Raw genomic sequence first — 20,368 nt, forward strand, 5'->3', positions numbered from 1 at the left:
GACAGCAATACAGTTATTCTTTTCTATCTGATATTTCCATTTTAAATTTGTTCTCCATTGCTAACTTTTTTAAAAGTCAAAACAGGTAAACCTGTATTAGAATAGGTTTTCCCTCCTTCCCAAGTTGATAAATTCTTCCTGTGAGATGTATCCTGGAATGCCAGAAGCATATTTATAGCGATGTTCTTACTTAGACACTTCATATTGGAAAGGCGATTGTTATAATTACAGCTGATGGTAATACTGGGCAAGTCAAATTCCAGAATGAAACCTGCCTTGATAAATAATTTTCTGCTAAGGGGATAGTCAGCCTCTATTTTTCTCTTTGCCAAAGGAGATTGGTTCACTTTGTTTTTGAATGGCATCTCTCCCTTTGAAGTGCTGCTGTCTGAAATTCCCTCAGCATTCTTCAGATGCAGTATTTCATAATTCCTCTTGATAAGCCACACAGGAACATTCCAAACAACCAATGAATTTATATCCCCGGCCATTTTTTTTTGAAAGAAATAAAATGTCATACTTAGAAGTTCAATAATTTGGGTCATGATCCATTGATATGACAATAAGAATGAGCCATTGAGTCAAACAGCATGAAAACAGACCCTTTGGTCCAACTCGTCCATACTGACCAGGCATCCCAATCTGAATCAATACAGTGTTGAGCTGGAGAAACACAACAGATCACGCGGCATCAGAGGAGCAGGAGAGTCAATGTCTCAAACCGGGACCTAGCCCCATTTGCCAGCATTTAGCCCATATCCCTCTAAAACTTTCCAGTTCATGTACCTATCCAGATGACTTTTAAATGTTGTAATTGTACCCACTTACACCACTTCCTCTGGCCGCTCATTCCAAACAGACACCACCTTCTGCGTGAAAAATATTACTCCTCATGTCTCTTTTAAATCTTTCCCCTCTCGCCTTAAACCTATGCCCTCTTGTCTTGGATTCCCCCACCCTGGGAATACATGGTTAGTTACATCTCTAGAGCAAGTAGGACTTAAAAAGGGACCTATTGGCCTGAAGACAAGGAAACTCCCACTGCACCACAATAGCTCTCCATTTTGCATGATAATGATGGATGAGGAACTGGCATTTTCTTAAATTACTCCAGTATTTCTGCCTCCAGTACCATGTCACACCTCATTGGGGTAGCACTTTGGAAATCAAGCCCCACTACTCCCAGAGTCATCACAAAAATTTGCAAAGTTCTCCAACTGACCAATCTTTTTAGACTCAGGTTAACAGAAGGCATGGACCAGGTTTCCGTACTTAGCAAGAATGACTATTTATAAGAAATAAATAGATTCCAGCTGTAGGTAAACACGTGAGCCATACATACGACTCTACTAATTAAAATCTAAACCACTTCTATCCATCCTCCCACCTAATCACATACAGTGGAAAGCTCAGAAAGCAGTTTAGGGACCCCGTCCACGGGATTCTAAGATATTCCTTATGCTTGTAAGGATCTGCTATTCAACAGTCTCTATGAACTTGAAGTCATCCAAAACAACACTGGCAATGGTCTTGACTTGCAGCAATCCAATTCCTGCATTACATCCATCATTATCTTGCAAAATGGAGAGCTGTTGCCATCTTAGGATTCCGCATGGATGTTTCTGGAGATGCCTGTGCCCATGCTATAATTGCAATAGAACCCATCCTGGATAGTGTTAAGTTCGATACTTATTCCTGTAAGTTTAATGCCTTGGTTGAATTTTCTATTAAAAGTCATGCTACAAGGGAGTGTAATAGATTTTGAAGTGGCACAATGCGAGATGTATCAATCCTTTATTTTGAGGATGACTGACTATTAATGTATTTTGGTACTTGTGCAGTAGCTTACAAGAAAATTGTATTATCCAGTTCTTCTGGGAAGGACAGTTAGTTCAACTGCTTCCTTTCGAGTAGCATCTCAATCTGCACCATTAGAGACTACTGAATGCTTGCTGACCTGCACTGGCTCCTGGTCAAGCATCATGTCGACTTAAAAATTCTTATTCTTGTTTTCAAAACTTTACATGGTCTTGTCCCTCCCCATCTTAGGGACTGTAAAGCAAATGTTGTCATGTTGTTATTGAGTTCTTGTGGATTACAATCTATGAGCCCTAGAATGTGAAGTCAGCTTTTAAGCTATCCTTGATTCTGAGGGATTGCTTAAAAAAATCTAAGGTAAAAACAAATTAAGGCACATGAGATAATACCAACTACACGCATGTTGTGGAATGCCATTGTTTCCAATTACTATTCCAAATTAATTTGGTCAAGGATTATTTTATGTTAAGGTAATGGTGAATATGAGGAAGGGCATTTGGTTATTTGAAACTGTGACTTCAAAGATCTCAACAAACTAGAAGAGCTGTAATTCAAAACTAAATTATATTTACTGTCATTTTACTGAAATATAAATTCTACGAACATTTTAAATATTCAACCCCCATTAATAACCAAAGTGATGAAAGGTTTCGTTCTTGCAATTTTTATTACAAGTCATCACATTTTTACATCATCTTATCACACTGAATTGGTTCTTAAGTCCTCCTCACAATATGTTACATTGCCATGTGCTGGTTGGGCACTGGGATAACTCAGATACACTACAATGATGCTTCGGGCCTTCCAGAGTGATTAATTTTTCCAGAAGCTAACTCAAATTACTTCCTGTGATTGATTACCTACACACTGAGTTTACATATAGTTTCCAGGTAGGAATAACAGTTGCTTCTTCAGAAAATAGTTTAACATAAAAATATATAGCAACCTGTTAGGTACTTTTAGTTATTATTTCAGTTTGCAAAAGTAAATTCCCAAAAGTGACAGAATCACTTCTGAGCTTAAGCTCATTAGTTGTTCACTTAGTCTGTATAAGTAATCTATGATCATATTTGTGTCTATCAACAGTGCATAAGGAATTCACACCGATGCCCCAGTGATACAGTTGGCCTTCTCAGGGGACCGGATTTGAAAGCCTGAAACTTGATAGATGAGGTTTGTCACAAAGAACTTGTTAATGACTTCCTCTGTTTCACTCCTGGCCAAAAATATGTCTGCTGGTATATCATGCTCAGGCAAGTTACTCCATGCAGAGCATTGAGACTGAATGTCGGAAGCCAGCTGAAGATAAGTAGGGTGCAACATGGACAGTTACAGGATGAACAAGGAAGAGATGACTGTGAAGACAGGAAATTGGGCAGATGGGATAAGGGGAAAGTTCTGGTTATGATGTGCATTGGTGAATTCAATTTTCAACCACATGTGGGCAAGATCCTCTTTGCCAGACAAGAACACAGTACTTTGCTGCAGAATGTGACAGGGTAAATGCTGAGATCCAGTGTCGAGGCAGCAACACCCTATTGTTGATCCAGTAAGTTTGGGTAATAGATGATTTCTGGTCTTCTTTGGATGTTCCCAGGACGAGCAAAGTCCTATGTAGAGTCATTCCAACGTAAATTAGATGGACGTCAGGCTTTAGTCTCTGAGTATTCACATTTATGTGCATTTCATTTTGGCACAGTTTTAGAAGAACTCAATGTGAGATGCCATGTGCTGCAGTGATAGAAAATCTGATATCGCAAATTAAACAACAAACTGACAAGAACAGGTCATGTCTGTGATTTTATTGCTGTGACTGCATTCATTCTTATTAGAAACTATGTTATCGCTTCTTCTTGCCAGATTTTGGAGCTTTTTCCAAGCCCCTAATATACTTTGGAGTGATCCCGTATTCCTCTGCAATATGATGACAAAAAAAACACTATCAAAACAATTCTCAGAACATGGCTTTCCTCAGTGTTAGTTATGAAGATGGCAATGCAAACTGAATGCTTGTTCTTTTAATACTTAATTAAGATATCACACAAAAGCAAACCACATCATGAATAATGCAATTCTTTACTATGGATATGATTTATAGAACAGATATAGAGGGAGCACCTTCTAATGAAATCACTTGCTTCTTCAATTCACCAATGGATAATTCCAATCACCCCCCCTCCAAGTTAAAAAGACTATATCATGTCTCCTCTTCCTCTTTCTCCCAAGTGTGCATTCTGATAGCTTTAACTGATGAGCTATACAGATGCTAGTAATGCCTACTTCTCAGGAAATAATAAAAAACGAAAACTTAAAAGTTAAACATTGGTACAGTATCATTTTAAATGTGCAGGTGTGCCAAACATCATGCTCACATTAAAACTGTGCCTCTTTGCTTTATATAAAGATAGATAAAGTTATATTAATTCTCACATTACATTTATTCCTTTCTAAAAAAAAGGGCTGCCAACCACTAGGTGACACAAAAAGTGTACGTGCAAATTGGCATCCAGTGTTGCTCGAAAGCATCAGAAAACAGCAGTCAGTCTCAAAGATACACTACTGGAAGTTCCATGGATGTGACAGAGGTCAGTTTGTGAGAACTTTGAAGTGTGGCTGTCACAGTGGGGTGAGAGCAGTGGCTTTGTTCCAGTGGCTCTCCATGAAGAGTCTGGGACCTGGACAAGGAGAAGAAAGGTATGGAAACAGGTACAGCAGCAGCCCCAGCCCTCGATCTCCCCAGGCAGCACCACTGCCTGAGAGGGTGGATAGCAAGGGAAAGGCAGCCAAGGACTGTTCGGGTGGAGTTGGGAGGGGGAGCTCTGCATCATCAGCTGCCCGTACATAGACGCTCCTGTGACCTATTGCAGCCAGCTAACATCAATGGCTGCTGCTGCACCAGTGCAGGGTCTTTTGAGAATTCTAGATGATGACACACTTTCAAGAAAAATCTCTTTGGTCATTGTTCTAATACATCTAGATTATGTTTACAGAGTTCATCCTACTTCAAAAAGAATGCACTAATGCCAATTATAAGGTAAGTTTCACATACTCTTAAAACAGAGAGATCACACAAAATCCTACAGGCTTAGGAATGAACAAAGCCGTGTTATATTACTGCAAATGCTTTGTTGAAGTAAAAATACTTGCCTGTTAGGAGCTTGGCAACATGATTAACCTGGTTGCCTTGAACCTGAAGTGCCATCTTGCCTTTTGTACCAGGGACTGGACTTACAGTTACACTGGCCTGAGCTTTTTGCTGAAGGGCATTTCCCAAGATTTGAGGGTCTAAACCAAATGCTTCAAGGTTTGTAATAATAGTTACCTGTCACAAAATATGCAAGGCAATAAACAGTAGTACAACAATAACATGCATTTACATCGCACACTTAATGTTCAAGGTACTTTAAACATTCATATGATGACATAGCGTTAAATTCAAAAAAAAGATAGAGAAGATGCTTAAGACAGCATACAGTACAAAAGCAAGGAGGTAAAGCTGAAACTGCATACGATACTGATGAGGCCACAACTGGAACACTGCATACAATTCTAGTCATTACGTTATAGGAAAGACATGATTGCACAAGAGAAGAGAACACAGAACATAGAACATTTCAGCACAATACAGGCCCTTCGGCCCTCGACGTTGTGTCGACCTGTCATACCAATCTGAAGCCCATCTAACCTACACTATTCCATGTACGTCCAAATGCTTATCCAATGACAACTTAAATGTACTTAAAGTTGGCAAATCTACTACTGTTGCAGGCAAAGTGTTCCATTCACTTACTACTCTCTGAGTAAAGAAACTACCTCTGACATCTGCCCTATTTCTTTCACTCAATTTAAAGCTATGCCCCTTCGTGCTCGCTGTCACCATCCTAGGAAAAAGGCTCTCCCTATCCACCCTAACTAACCCTCTGATTATCTTATATGCCTCAAATAAGTCACCTCTCAACTTTCGTCTCTCTAATGAAAACAGCCTCAAGTCCCTCAGCCTTTCCTCCATACCAGGCAACATCCTAGTAAATCTCCTCTGCACCCTTTCCAAAGCTTCCACATCCTTCTTATAATGCGGCGACCAGAACTGTACACAATACTCCAAGTGCGGCCGCACCAGAGTTTTGTACAGCTGCAGCATAACCTCTTGGTTTCAGAACTCGATCCCTCTATTAATAAAAGCTAAAACACTGTATGCCTTCTTAACAGCCCTGTCGACCTGGGTGGCAACTTTCAATGATCTGTGTACATGGACACAGATCTCTCTGCTCATCTACACTACTAAGAATCTTACCATTAGCCCTGTACTTTGCCTTCCGGTTACTCCTACCAAAGTGCATCACCTCACACTTGTCCGCATTAAACTCCATTTGCCACCTCTCAGCCCAGCTGTGCAGCTTTTCTATGTCTCTCTGTAACCTACAGCATCCTTCATCACTATCCACAACTCCACCGACCTTAGTGTTGTCTGCAAATTTACTAACCCAGTTGCAGCTGGCTGTTCCCAAGTACCTGCTACTCTTGTCCTTCTAGATAACAATGGTTACGGTTATGGTTTTGAAAGGTGCTGCCCAACAGGAGAAGGTGCTGCCCAGACTGAAGAGTCTGAGATTAAGAGGAAAGATTGAGTAGGCTGGGGTTGTTTCCTTAAAGCAGCAAAGGTTGAAAGGGGACCTTTACAGAAGTGCAAAAATTTATGAGGAGTACACATCCGGTCGATATGTACACACTTTTCCAATCCTACTGGTATCAATAATCAGACAGCACAGATTTAAGGCATGAGACAGAAGGCTAAGAGGAGAGTTGAGGATAATTTATTTTCACTCAGAGGGTGGTAACAGTTTAGTACTCACTACCTGAAAGGATGGTCTTGACCAAAATTTATGTGACAATTAAGCTATATTTAGATTTTCACTTACTTTGCTATAGGCCCTAGGGCTATCAACCAAAGCTAGAAAATATCATTAACGTTGTTAGATCTTTCTTGATCAGCACAAACACAATGTGCCTTATTCTGGGTGGCAAATGTCCATGGGGATTATAAAGCAAGAAACACAAAAGAGTGTAGGTGTTTAGGAACGTGATTATAGACTGAGATGACTAACAACACAACAGTCAACAATGAGCTCAAGTGGTGTAATGCACCAATGCCAACAACTGGAAGAATGGAGAGGTCTGGGAGCATAGAAATGAGGCTGAGATGGTAACTTTAAAGGTTAATGAAGGATAACAACAACTAAAAAAGATCATGATTTTGTATAAGCAGAAATGTAACTTAAAATGGGGGCTTTGGAAGACCAGAACCCAGTGCAACCAAAAAGTTCTAGGACGATAACTAGAACTTGGTGAGGAATAAAACATGGGGAGTTTTAGGTGAGCTGAGAACAACTATACTGCAACCGTGAAAGACTAAAGCCTGAGATGATGGCAATAAGATGACGGGCTTCATGGCAGCTCAGTGGTTAGAACCACTCCCTCAAAGCACTGGGAACCCAGGTTAGATTCTGGCCTTGGGTGTGAAGTTTGCATGTTCTACCTATGTGTGTGGGGATTTCTGCTGGGTTCTTCAGTTTCTTCCGACAGTCCAAAGATGTGCAGGCTAGGTGGATTGGCCATGCTAAATTGCCCTGTGGTGTTAGGGACATGCAAGCTACTTGGGTTAGCTATGGCAAATATGGGTTTATGGGGATAGAGTGGGGTTCTGGGTCAGGGTCTGGGTCTGGGTAGGGTGCTCTTAGAGGGTCGTTGCAGACTCAAATGGGCCAAATGGCCTTTTTTAGCACTGTAGGGATTCGTAGCACTGCAGGAAGACGAAAGGTAGGGAGTAGATAGAATGACTAGGATTGAAAAGACCAAAGGGGGCACCAAGAGAAGATAAGAAAAGGTGATAAAGAAGCAAGTTTAGCTCCAGAGTGCACTTCTGTACTGATGGTGTAATATTAGTACTCAGAACATCAATTTAGAATCTCACGACACACAAACTTCCGTAGACCTTGGCTGCATCAGTAGATCAGAGGAATTTTGATTAGGGGCTCTTTAGGCCTAACATCTTATGTGCGTTTTGCAACATTCACCACGGCAAAGACCGGTCTTTGAAGAATTCTGAATGAAGATGATAAATGGTATAATGTAATTCATGTTCATATAAACTTGTATAGGGCATTTGACACAGCAGTATATAACAGGTTTGTTAGCCTAAATAAAGCCTATGGAATTAAAAGGACAGATGCAACATAAGATACAAAATTGATTAAGAGACAGAAGGCAGAGATCAGCAAGGACTGGTTGATCTCCAGACTGAGCGAGCTATACAACTGTGTCCCCAAGGGGTGAGAATACGGCCTCTGTTCTTGTTGGCACAAATGTTCACCTAAACTTAGGCATACAGGGCATGATTTCAAAGGTTTAGACAACAACAGTAACTAATTGAGGACAGTAACAAACTTACAGAGGACTGATAAACTTGTGAAATGATCACTTGACAGACAAAATTTGCTGTAGAGACATGCAAACTGTATACATTTTGGTAAGATAACAGTTACTGAAATGTCTGCAGAACAACAATGAATCAGCTTGGCGAGCCATCCAACCATAACACCCACAACCCGAGCTACAAATCTACTCCAAAACCTTAATAACAATAATATGAATCAAATGGTACAATTTTAAAAGAGATACAGGAAAGAGGATCCTCAGCATGTACATACACAAATGTTTGAAGACGGCAGGATAAGTTAAGGCTGTTACAAGGCGCTTACACTACAACTTCATGAAACACTTGAGACCTCAATCTAGAGATCTTCGGACTCCTCAAAGCCTGTCTGCCATCTACAAGGCACAAGTCAGGAGTGTGATGTAATACTCCCCATGGATGACTGCAGCTGCAACAATACTCAAGAAGCTTGACAACATCCAGGACAAAGTAGTCTGCTTGATTGGCACTACATCCACAAGTATCCACTCTCTCAAACAGAGTGTACCACCTACAGGATGCACTGCAGAAGTTCACCAAAGATCCTCAGGCAGCACCTTCCAAACCCACATCTGCTTCTATCGAGAAGGACAAGGGCACCAGAGATATGGGAACACCACTACCTTCAAGTTCCCCTCCAAGCCACTCATCATCCTAACTTGGAAATATATTGCCGTTCCCTCACTGTCGCTGGGTCAAAATCCTGGAATTCCCTCCCTAATGGCACTGTAGGTCAACCCACAGCAGGTGGACTGCAGCGGTCCATGAAGGCAGCTCACCACCACTTTCTCAAGGGCAACTTGGGACAGTCAATAAATGTTGGCCAGCCAGTGATGCCCACATCCCACAAATGAATAGAAAAAGAGTGTTAAGTTCTCGGCACTTCACTTCAGAGAGAAGTCAGAGCCTTAAAAAGGGTGCAGAAGAAATTTGAGAGAATGGGACTATTGTTAAAACACACTAGGAGACTGGAAAATATGTGATTGTCAGAAAACAACAGAGGACATTAGGAGAACTGCTAATGGCAGTCAAGATTATGAACGATGGAGTAAATAAAACGTGTTTATAATTGGAGGACACAGATTTAAGGTGATTGGTAGAAATGGAGGTAACACAGAGAAATTTTTTTACCCCCACTCAGGTGGTTGTCAGGAATGGGTGATGGAAACATTCAAAAATACTATTCAAAGGGAGCTGGATAAATACTTGAAGGGACATTTTACATCGACAGTTTAACTCCATTTGTGTAAAGTGCACAACATTACTGTAAGAACAGCAAAGGAGGGATGGACAAACAAACGAGACAAACTATGCTTAGAATGCAGACAGTATTCATTCCTCAGGCTAAACAATTCCACAAGAATTAAGCAGTCCTCCTGTGCATACAGAATGCAGTGCAACAAGCCCCACATTCCAAATCAAAACAGCTCTGATACAAATACATCTTATAAGAAGGTTGAAGATTGAGAAACAGTAACTCTGCAAATTCAACATTTTATATTCTATACCAAAACTTTTTTCATTCCAACTTCATGTGGCATCTTCAATTTTTTAAAAAATGACAGTGGTAAAGAGAAGTTTGTAATGAAAATTCACAATTTTGAATGCAAACTCCAAATATCACCAAACATTAATATAGTAAAAAAGAAAATCAGTGAATAAACATAAATCAATCATTCAGCTGGTAATGCACAATCCCATGTCGAAATTCTAACTCACAATGAAGTATCCATTATTGCTCCTTTGGTAAATGGATTTCTGCTACTGACCTTTTTATTTGATGCACGCTGTGCTACATCAATGTCAATGGGTTTAATTTGACCCTTTCGAACAACTGGCTTTTGTCCAGGAAAAGTCACTTCATGACATTCCTGCAGGCTCCTGAGGCACCTGTAAAATAAACTATAGCTGTAATTCACTACAGCAGCAAATTAGACTCAGCAGAAGTCTTGACTAAAATTTGATTAAATCAATCCCTATGAGGACAATTACTGACACCTCCAATAGCAGCAATAGTGCTATCTTTGCTTGCTTGAATGCAGAATATTTAAGTAATAAATTAGGAAATGTTCTCTAACACTTTTGAAGGACCTGAAATTGAAGTATGACAAGAACTGATCTTGGAAACAGATCAATCATTTTAAAACACATTCCTTAATTACACTGGCTTCTGATATTTTAAGGTCTGAAATTTAATATTTTCCTTATCATTAAATCCCTTTGTTCTTTGCTCCTCCAATCAATATAACCTTCTTCAGACTTATCACGTGTCTGAGAACTCAGGGTACCTCCACTGTAACCCATGGTGCAATCCCCATTCCCCGTGTCTCCATTGGTGGCACTTGACTTCAGCCACCTAACATTGAGCTCTGAAACTCCTTTTCCACTTCTCCACGCACAATAATGTCCTCAACATGCTACTCAGGTCTTTGGTCAAGATTTTTGTAATCCCTCCTTATATCTGCATCCTGGTCGTAGCATCTCTTTTTATCAGATTACAATTTTAGAATTACTTTTTCTTAAATAGATGCAAACTGTTCTCAATTTTGAAACTTCCTAGTGGGCAATGTGGTAAATTGACAGCCAGAATGCAGCATTTTAATAGCTCTGCTTACCTGGAAAAGAGATCATCCCATGTAAGTTTAGTTACATTATGGTACTCAGATTTTTCCAATATGCAATCACAAAGAGTAGGATTAATGGTGACATAACTGAGGAAGACACAAAAGTGAAACGATCACTATAAAATGCATAAATCTTAGAAGACTAATTATGCACTTTTGGACTGAAACAAACATCATACATGAGGAGATCTTCAAAAGAATCAAGTTTTAAGTTTCATAAAGTCATTGATTTGGTAGCTTTCTCTTTGAGGAACATGGCATTAATTTTACACGATAATATAATTCATGAAGACATTACAATGTTACTTATGCTCTTTGTCAGAAATACTAAACATGATTTTTCTAAGTGTGCTGCAGAATTACGTTTTTCTTTCAAATTATAATTTAGGGATAAAATATACCAACATGACAAGAAGTGAGTCTATTAGAGAAACGCATCAGGTACAAGTCATTACAATGAAAAGAAATATAATTAAGTCAAGCAAAATATAAACAAATCATGTAAAATACAATGGCTACACGATTATAGTACATAAAATATATTGTACAGACAATGCACAGAGGGATCTGGCATTATAAACCAGAAGAATGGCCTTCATGGCTGAAAGCACTTAAGTCAATTCATCTAAATGACTGACTGAATAATTGGATTACTCCAACTGTAACCATAATAAAATGGAACAAAAATAAATACTTCAAGAGTGGGCCACTAAAGGTTTAAACGCAGACACTGAAAAAAGAATGTAATAAATAGATGTAGGACAGAACCATTCACCCCCATCATTCAAACAGATCACAGCTGATGTGATCTGGGCCTCAACTTGACGTAACTAAGTGAATGATGAACACAGCAGGCCAAGCAGCATCTTAGGAGCACAAAAGCTGACGTTTCGGGCCTAGACCCTTCATCAGAAAAGGGGGGTGGGGAGAGGGTTCTGAAATAAATAGGGAGAGAGGGGGAGGCAGACTGAAGATGGATAGAGGAGAAGATAGGTGGTGATAACAACATAAGCGGGGAGGTAGGGAGGAGATTGGTCAGTCCGGGGAGGCTCGACAGGTCAAGGGGGTGGGATGAGGTTAGTAGGTAGGAAATGGAGGTGCAGCTTGAGTGGGGGGGGGGGGGGGGGGTGGAGGGAATAGGTGAGAGGAAGAATAGATTCGGGAGGTGGGGACGAGCTGGGCTGGTTTTGGGATGCAGTGGGTGGGTTGGTGGGGAAGAGATTTTGAAGCTTGTGAAATCCTCATTGATACCATTGGGCTGCAGGGTTCCCAAGCGGAATGTGAGCTGCTGTTCCTGCAACCTTTGGGTGGCATTGTTGTGGCACTGCAGGAGGCTCAGGATGGACACGTCGTCTAAGGAATGGAGGAGGGAGTTAAAATGATTCGCTGGGAGATGCAGTTGTTTATTGTGAACCGAGCGTAGGTGTTCTGCAAAGCGGTCCCCAAGCCTCCGCTTGGTTTCCCCAGTGTAGAGGCAGCCACAATGGGTACAGCGGATGCAGTATACCACATTGGCATCTGCTTGATGTGGAAAGTCATCTTGGTCCATCCTGGGCCTCCTGCAGTGCCTCCCATTCCTTAGACGACATGTCCATCCTGGGCCTCCTGCAGTGCCACAACAATGCCACCCAAAGGTTGCAGGAACAGCAACTCACATTCTGCTTGGGAACCCTGAAGCCAATGGTATCAATGTGGATTTCACAAGCTTCAAAATCTCCCCTCCCCCCAGTGCATCCCAAAACCAGCCCAGCTCATCCCCGCCTCCCTAACCTGTTCTTCCTCTCACCAATCCCCTCCTTCCCCCTCAAGCCACACCTCCATTTCCTACTGACTAACCTCATTCCGCCCCTTTGACATGTCCATCCTCCCTGGACTGACCTATCCCCTCCCTACCTATACTCTCCTCTCCACCTATCTTCTCCTCTATCCATCTTCGGTCCGCCTCCCGCTCTCTCTATTTATGTCAGAACCCTCTCCCCATCCCCCTTTTCTGATGAAGGGTCTCGGCCCGAAACATCAGCTTTTGCACTCCTAAGAAGCTGCTTGGTCTGCTGTGATCATCCGGCTCCACACTTTGTTCTCTCAGATTCTCCAGCAGTTCTCATTATCTCTGATCTCGACTTTCTTGGCTGTTCTGAGCACACACCCATCTTTCCATAAATCTCAACTCGCTGACAGATCAAAATTCAGCACTGAATATATTCAATTATCCAGGCTCCACTGCTCTCTGGTGCAGGCCATTCCAGATTTGGGCACGTCCAAGAAGATAAATTCCTCCACATTTTGAAAATGGGAAAAAAGTGCATTTTCTTACATGAGAAGAAAACGTGCATCCGAGTTTTAGATTCTCCCCCATTGCTTTTGAAACATTGATCAGTGAACCCTCATTGACAAATGACTGACTTAATAATACGTTTTCTGTTAACAAAAAAAGAAGGCACACTTGAGCCTCTCAGATGGAAGAATCTCCAGGTTTTTCCAATTACTGCAGTTTCTCAGTATAATTATGTCAATTTTCTGAGCCATTGTTTGTGCCTTTCCATGTACTTCAAAAAAGTATGCATCATATTTAATATTCATTTACGATACGTATTACTTACTTTTTATTATAGTCATCTATCAGTTCATTGGACTTCACATAATTTGTGATGATACTTCTAACATCTGCATTTGAAAGCACAGCATCTTTTCTGAACACAAAGAAAACAAGTTTACCAAGAAAGTTTTTAAAAAATTCTTTATTTCTGAAGATAATTTTGGATCTGAATGCATGTTTAAAGAAGCATGGAGATTAGAGTGAGCAGTGAGTTACCACGTCTCTAGGACCAAAATCAGAGTTCTGCCTGGTTTGGGAGCTTCATTCTACATATTTAGTCTAAAGAAAAATAGAGTTTCAGGAATCTTGAAACCATTCCTGGTGGAGAAGTCCCCAGCGTAAAACTGGCTTTAATTAGCCGCAAAATGATAAATTTGTTTCAAGACCACAAAAGTGAGTTACTGGGAGAAAATGAAATGCTTTGAATAGAATCGTTCGGAGTTTATAAGGCACGCACATGGCAATGTCAGGAACAATTATTACAAAATTCAAAGCATTTGTGGCAACAGAGGATATGTTAGAATACAAAATTATGACATAATAAAATTATGTGGTGATCGACAGTGTAAGGGTGTAGACTGTTTAGTAACATAAGATTAAAAGGATGATGTGTCTTGGGAATGCCTGGAAGCTAAAAGAAAAACATCCTTACATTTTTGGGTCTTTGTTACCCTTTCTCATCTTGACTTTTTTGGTATACAAACTATATTTAATATATTCAATACGCCAAGGTGTCGACACCAAGCTGAAAGTAACTATCAACCAGTTAATCTTAGATTATTCAGACAGTTATTGCACTATGTGATCATGAACAACAAAACTGAAAAGTATCCATCAAAAATTTAGTCCGATGGTATGTAAACCACAGAGTGGGCAATCCTGCTGGTTCAATCTACATGGCTTTGTTTTGAGAATGTGATCTCCTCGGTGGCTGATAGCATCCCAAGACTTTGAAAAGACTTTTCATCAAGTACTTTGTGAAAGGCTGCCATATAGCTTTGATCAGTAGCTATTGTTTGTGAGCTAGAGGCAGATAAGGAACTTATCTGGAATTTATAAAGTTGAGGAGAGGGGGCTTTATTAAGTTATTAAAGTTGGCAAACGCACTGAATGGAGCACAAAGGATCTAGAAGCCCAACCATTTCTGATCTATGTAACTTAGTTTACTTAAAACCACAAAGCACAGATCAGAGAGTCTGCAGTCTGAAAATGAAATTTGCCACACTTGCAAAGGTTTGTGCACAGGATGAGATGAAAAAAAGCATTGTACTCGATGATTAATGCAGCACAGCCAAATTAAAGCAGAGAGATCTGGGAATGGTAATGGATTCAACTTTGATCATATCCATTTACTGTAGAGCAGTAATTTACCAAGCCAACAGCATATGGAGCAGTTCTGTCAAATCAACAGAATTCAAACACAAAATTGTAAAATATGATGGTCGGGTAAAGAGAAATGTTCAAGTCCTCAAAACGTGACAGCGAAGGGCCGGGGTGAGTCACCAGTGTTGAAGGTCTCAATTATGAAAGAAAGGAAAAGTCTAGGAGAGGCTTTTGGCTTCAAGTGAGGCGAAGCAGAACAGGTCATGGTGATGTACACAGTACTAAGTGGGTTACAGGCTAATTTCAAGTTAAACCTTAAATGCAAGGCAAGTTAGCAAATGCACAAAAATAAAGTTCAGCTAGTTACCAATATCTTAGATGGTCTTGGTGTGATAGCAAAAGAAAACATCCCACAGTCATTCATAGGCTGCCACATGCTATGATGAGAAGGAATGATGGACTTCTATGAAAAACGTGCCACATAGAACGGTTGAAGCAGATGGCACTGATCATTTAACAACTTGCATCTAATACAATACATTTAACATGGTAAAATGTGAAGGGATTTCATAAAAGAGTGTACTAATCAAAATTTGACACCAACACAGTGACAAAGATATTAAGTCTAAAAGGCCAAAAGCTTGGTCAAAGAGGCAAATTTACAGTAGATTGTAATGAAGGACAGAGACATAATTAAAAAGTCAAGGGCCAGTCAGCTGAAAGGGTTATGCAGAGCCAAGGAAATCAGACACACATGTCCCAGAATCGAACGTGCACAAAAATCTGAGTTTTTTTTTTCTGTTTCGACAGGGGTTGTGGAAAACAGATGATACAGATTTGAAATACAGGGACAGATTAGGTCATGGAGAGTTCTGAAAAAAAGAATTAAAATTTTAAAATTGTAGGATTACCAATTCATTTGGGAGGAGGCAACATTAACCCCATGGGGTAGATGAGAAGTGGCAAGGAAGCTTGGGCAGAGTATAAAAACTGATATAAACCAGTGGGCCAAATTGTCTGTTGCCACTCAATAGATTCTTTTTCAACCTTGGTGTTCAGTGTTAATTATTTCTGCATAACTCCATTTCTGATCTATCTATAAGCTCAGAGAAAGTGAAAAATATTGGACCTCTCATGCTTTAAGAAGATCACAAAATCTCATAAGATTCTGGAACTGACACTATGGAGAGAAGTTAATGCCCCCTTTTATATATTCATTTTTGGGATGTGGGTGCCACTGGCTGGGTGAGCTTTTATTGTCAATACCTAGCTACCCTCCATGTAACAGCCAACAGTTGTCCTTCCTCTGTCACAAGATTACTGAATCTGGTTATTCATTGTATGAACAACCATCGTAACCTCACTTTCCACATCATTCCTAGCTTGTATCCATGTTCCTTGTCCTAAGAGTTATGGAAATCAAAAGTAAAAATTAAGAATGCTGGAAATATTCAGCAAGACCAGCAACATTTCACGTCAGCTGCACTGAATAATACATATACTGAAATAACACTTCTCAAAACTTTCATTATCTATAAGGTGCCATTCATGGATCCACACAGAGTTACGAATTCATGTTGTTTGTCAGTCATACTCTTTGCTCAGTCACTCACTGTGTAAAAATGAGAACACGTGGTCGGCCCTCGAAGGAATTTTCACTTCTAGAAAGATTAGTTGTTCACACATGTGGGAACAGGCTGTGATACACATTTCAGACAGAGTTTAAAAGTACCTACTTGAGATCCGCATGCTCAAACAGGGGAATTAATTTACTGGAAACTCTGTAAAAGGACTTGATTTCAGGTGGTTGGTAGGGTGTGTCACTCCCTCTGTCAATCTTCTCCATCTCTTCACTAGTGGCTGTTGCAGGAGCTTTAAAAGATTGCAGGCTGCAAGCAGAAAATATAATTCTAAATGACAAGCAGGCAAATCCATTTAATAGATGTCCTGATGAGTTAACTGCTCCTTTTCCCAGTAGGAAAATATATTGACATAAGTTAACTTCTTTTATAAGCATTTCACATTTTCAATTTCAATATACATGAACAGAATTGTCAGTAACGTCTGGCAATGAAAATCTGGTCTTCCTTCAGGAACTTTCGTGTTGGAATGAATGATTTAGTTCTATTTACAACACAGAATTAAACTTCATAAAACCTACAGCACAGAAACTAATGATTCAGTCCAACTAACTGACGCTGAAGTTTCCCAAGCACACATGCTTCCTTCTACTCTGATTGTTACTTTAGTCTGTACTGCTCTCACATCCCTCAGTTCGTTTCTCTTTTGTGTTTGTGTCAAGTCTCCCCATGTGTCAATGCTGTCTACTTCACTTACTCCTTTGGTGGTTACGTGATGCTTAGGAAAAAATGCGGTCATATCTATGAAGGGAAGCAAGACATTTGTGTAACTATTCATGGAATCAGTTATTTTAAACTTGGCAAACGTACCTATTACTTTAATTTTTACCAATAGCATATTATACTGACTCTTGTCTAATCCTGGCTTTTATTTTAAATTTGCAGAATTTTTTTCAATAAAATTAATGACAGTGACCTTTTGATACTGAAAATGAAATAATGTTAAAATATCTAGACAGGCGGAGGATGAGTGTGGAGTGGGAAGGTGATGATGAGGTCTGGAAAAATAAACAATATTCTTTCACAATTGCAACATTTCCTCCTCCATAACATGTTACATAATAATCACGTTACTCATGGATAAGATGACTAGCCAAGGTCTTTTGCTCGGGGGTAGGTAAGGGAGTCTTAACGGGCCTAAGGGGCAACCTTTTCATGCAGAGGGCAGTGTCTGTATGAAATGAGCTGCCAGAGGATGTGGAGGAGGCTGGCACAATTTTGACATTTAAAAGGCATCCGGATGAGTATATTGCTAGGAAGGAGTTAGAGGGATACAGATAAAATGCCAGCAAAAGGGACCAGATTAATTTAGGATATCTGGTCGGCATGGACATGTTAGAACGAAGAGAGTCTGTTCCATGTTCTATAGCTCTCTGTCTCTATAAATGACAACCCTGACAAAACTTCAGTCACGTATCTTCTGTAAAAACTAAAATTTGTGTTGTTACAAGTATTAGTTATTTGACATTGAACATCAGCTCACTGTCACTCTGCATTTCTTGATTAATGTTATGACAGCAAAAACAATACTACATGCACAAGTACAGAACCTATTAAGCATCAGTAGGTCGTTACCATCTTAGCCACAGTGAAATGTGCAATTGTTTTTCAGTTTTGCTCAACTGAAAAAACTAATTTTTGGTAAGAAAAATTATTTTTGTCCCAATCCAATTTTTTTCCTCATCACAGCAATAAAGTAATAGCAGAGTTTGCACAATACTTGTTCCATAAACAAGATCTGGAACCACAATCTGCAAATCAGAAACATTTGAAACTTAAGGCACTTTCTTTCTGGTATGGACTACTCATCAAAAAGTGCTTGTTTTTGTATACATACTCTGTGTGTTTCCAGTTCACACCAGTAATGCTTTCAACTCCTTTTGAGAGTTCCTTCACCTGAATTATCTGTCGTTGCTGCATGGTCTGTAGAAACTTGGAGAGCTGAGGACAAGATTGAAAAAAATCATTTCAACATCTAAGCAAATCAAACAGTCGTATGACAGAACTGAACTTGAGGACAGCAGTTAAAAGACACTTTGTCAAAACTTTTAATTTAATGCCCATGAAGATAATATGCAAGAATACAAACATGTGGCAAAAGTATTTATCCTGTATGAGAGAAGAATACCGACTAATTGGTTAATGGTTTCTGATTGGTAGAGATACTATCATGGATAACACACCAATTAGATGATGACAGACAAGTTTTGGTTCATTGTAAACCAGGCAAGTTGAATCTGATAGTGCAATGTCTTGACCAAAGAAATGAACCAGGCAATGGTAGTCGCCTATTTTGTTGAGTTGGAACAGGTCTAGTGTGTAGATTGTTCCTTCTGACTGTCAATCAAAAGGGCCTTGTGTATTAAGAAATGTAACTTCCTCTACACAGGTGTGCCATACTTTAAGCCCGACTGACAATTATAAATTGGCCATCAATGTACTTCTTCACATACTCGGGATTATTTAGCTAACGGTGACGATCCGTGAAATTGTATCTAATGTTAAGACACTGTGCTTGAGTTTTGCAAGCATGGACCTGTGTGTACGGCCAGCAAACTGTTGGTCATTAGCTAAACAGTACACTTTCCATGGCAATTCCTTCGATCGAAGTCCACTTGCCAATCAATCAATCAATCAATCCATTAGCACTTTCCTCTCATACAGTATAAATGGTGTTTCTCCTATAGATTGATATTCTTGTGATTTGTCCCAATTGGTCGGCAAGTCTACTTGGATTGTTCAAGGTTTTGCTATGGTGAACACAGCAGGGCACGAATACTCCCCCATACTTTTGCTTAGTTCTCAAAGGCATAATGCCTGGACACGGTCTTTCTGTCTGCAGGGGACACATCTATGAATATATATGGCATCTAGCACACGCAAATGAGGCACATTGTAAGCTTGGCTGATAATCTTAAGTTGGTTGAAACGAAAATGCAGAGCAATAGTTCCATGCATTGATGTATTGTCCATAGTATTGCCTTGAAAGATCCAAGTTGATTTGCTAATCAATCAGAATACTTTTGTCATACAGCATTAATTGTTGCTCCCTTTACACGTTAGCATTCAGGTGTCTGTCCTGATATTCTATCAAAATTATCTCTTTTCTCAAAAATATTCAACTTGTGCACTGTCAAATAACTACACAGGCTACGAACGGATAACATTCTTCAATCCATTTGCAAGGTGGAATACAACACAGGACAATATACAATAGCCATTCATAAGTATAGAAAATGTTCTTATGTCGGATCTTTAAAATCACACTCCTAAATGGGAACATGATTCATAAGTCAGATGCTTGGAAATTGGTGACCCCCTGCAATTGCATATTGAGGAAATTTTATTTTTAAAAAAGTTGATAAATATTTAACACGATGGACACAAGAAAACACAGGAAAACAGAATTAGATTATACAGCTCCACATGAACACATAGCTTGGCTGCAAGTGAACAAACTTGTCTCCTGCAGTGCAATTTCTAGAATTCTACAAAATTTATACTGCATTTCCTTTGTCTAGCCATTGCATGAAACTTCTCTCCATTAACTTACCTTTTTATAGCTTGATTTTTTGATATCTAATTGTTGGCCTTCGGGGCTATGCAGGAACAAAACAGCACAATATGTTAAAATAATTCTGCATAAATTATTGTTTTGGATATAACTGAGTAACAGTTAAGAATAAAAAAGGGCTCTCATCAGCCACGGGTCATCTTTGTCAAGCAGAAAATACATTTGGCTAGAGGGATGGAGTTGCTTTTTTGTGTGGTGCAGTCAGAAGATATAAGTCAATTCCCTAGAGGCTGGCAACACGATTGGCCTTTATCTACACCGTCACTTAGTACTGTCAATAGTTCCATCGTGACGCCAGTAGTATTGCCTGCCCAACTATCA

The 20,368-nt window shown here is 39.8% G+C and overlaps 1 protein-coding gene across 2 annotated transcripts in view; it reads right to left on the bottom strand.

Annotated features, from left to right (window-relative positions):
• Nucleotides 1-2,466: 2,466 nt before the first annotated feature.
• eif2d (eukaryotic translation initiation factor 2D) overlaps nt 2,467-20,368 on the bottom strand; it is a 51,708-nt gene continuing 33,806 nt past the window's right edge. For both annotated transcript variants that reach the window (XM_048553245.2, XM_059653372.1), the window contains exons 8-15: nt 20,027-20,072; nt 18,311-18,414; nt 16,570-16,722; nt 13,515-13,604; nt 10,906-11,001; nt 10,060-10,180; nt 4,966-5,140; nt 2,467-3,732 (exon numbers count right to left, since the gene is read on the bottom strand). In XM_048553245.2, the coding sequence (XP_048409202.1) occupies nt 3,659-3,732; nt 4,966-5,140; nt 10,060-10,180; nt 10,906-11,001; nt 13,515-13,604; nt 16,570-16,722; nt 18,311-18,414; nt 20,027-20,072 (859 nt within the window). In that variant the 3' untranslated portion in view covers nt 2,467-3,658. The remainder of the gene's footprint in view (nt 3,733-4,965; nt 5,141-10,059; nt 10,181-10,905; nt 11,002-13,514; nt 13,605-16,569; nt 16,723-18,310; nt 18,415-20,026; nt 20,073-20,368) is intronic.

The sequence above is a fragment of the Stegostoma tigrinum genome, chromosome 21 (genome assembly GCF_030684315.1).
Source record: "Stegostoma tigrinum isolate sSteTig4 chromosome 21, sSteTig4.hap1, whole genome shotgun sequence".
In the NCBI taxonomy this organism is placed as follows: Eukaryota; Metazoa; Chordata; class Chondrichthyes; order Orectolobiformes; family Stegostomatidae; genus Stegostoma; species Stegostoma tigrinum.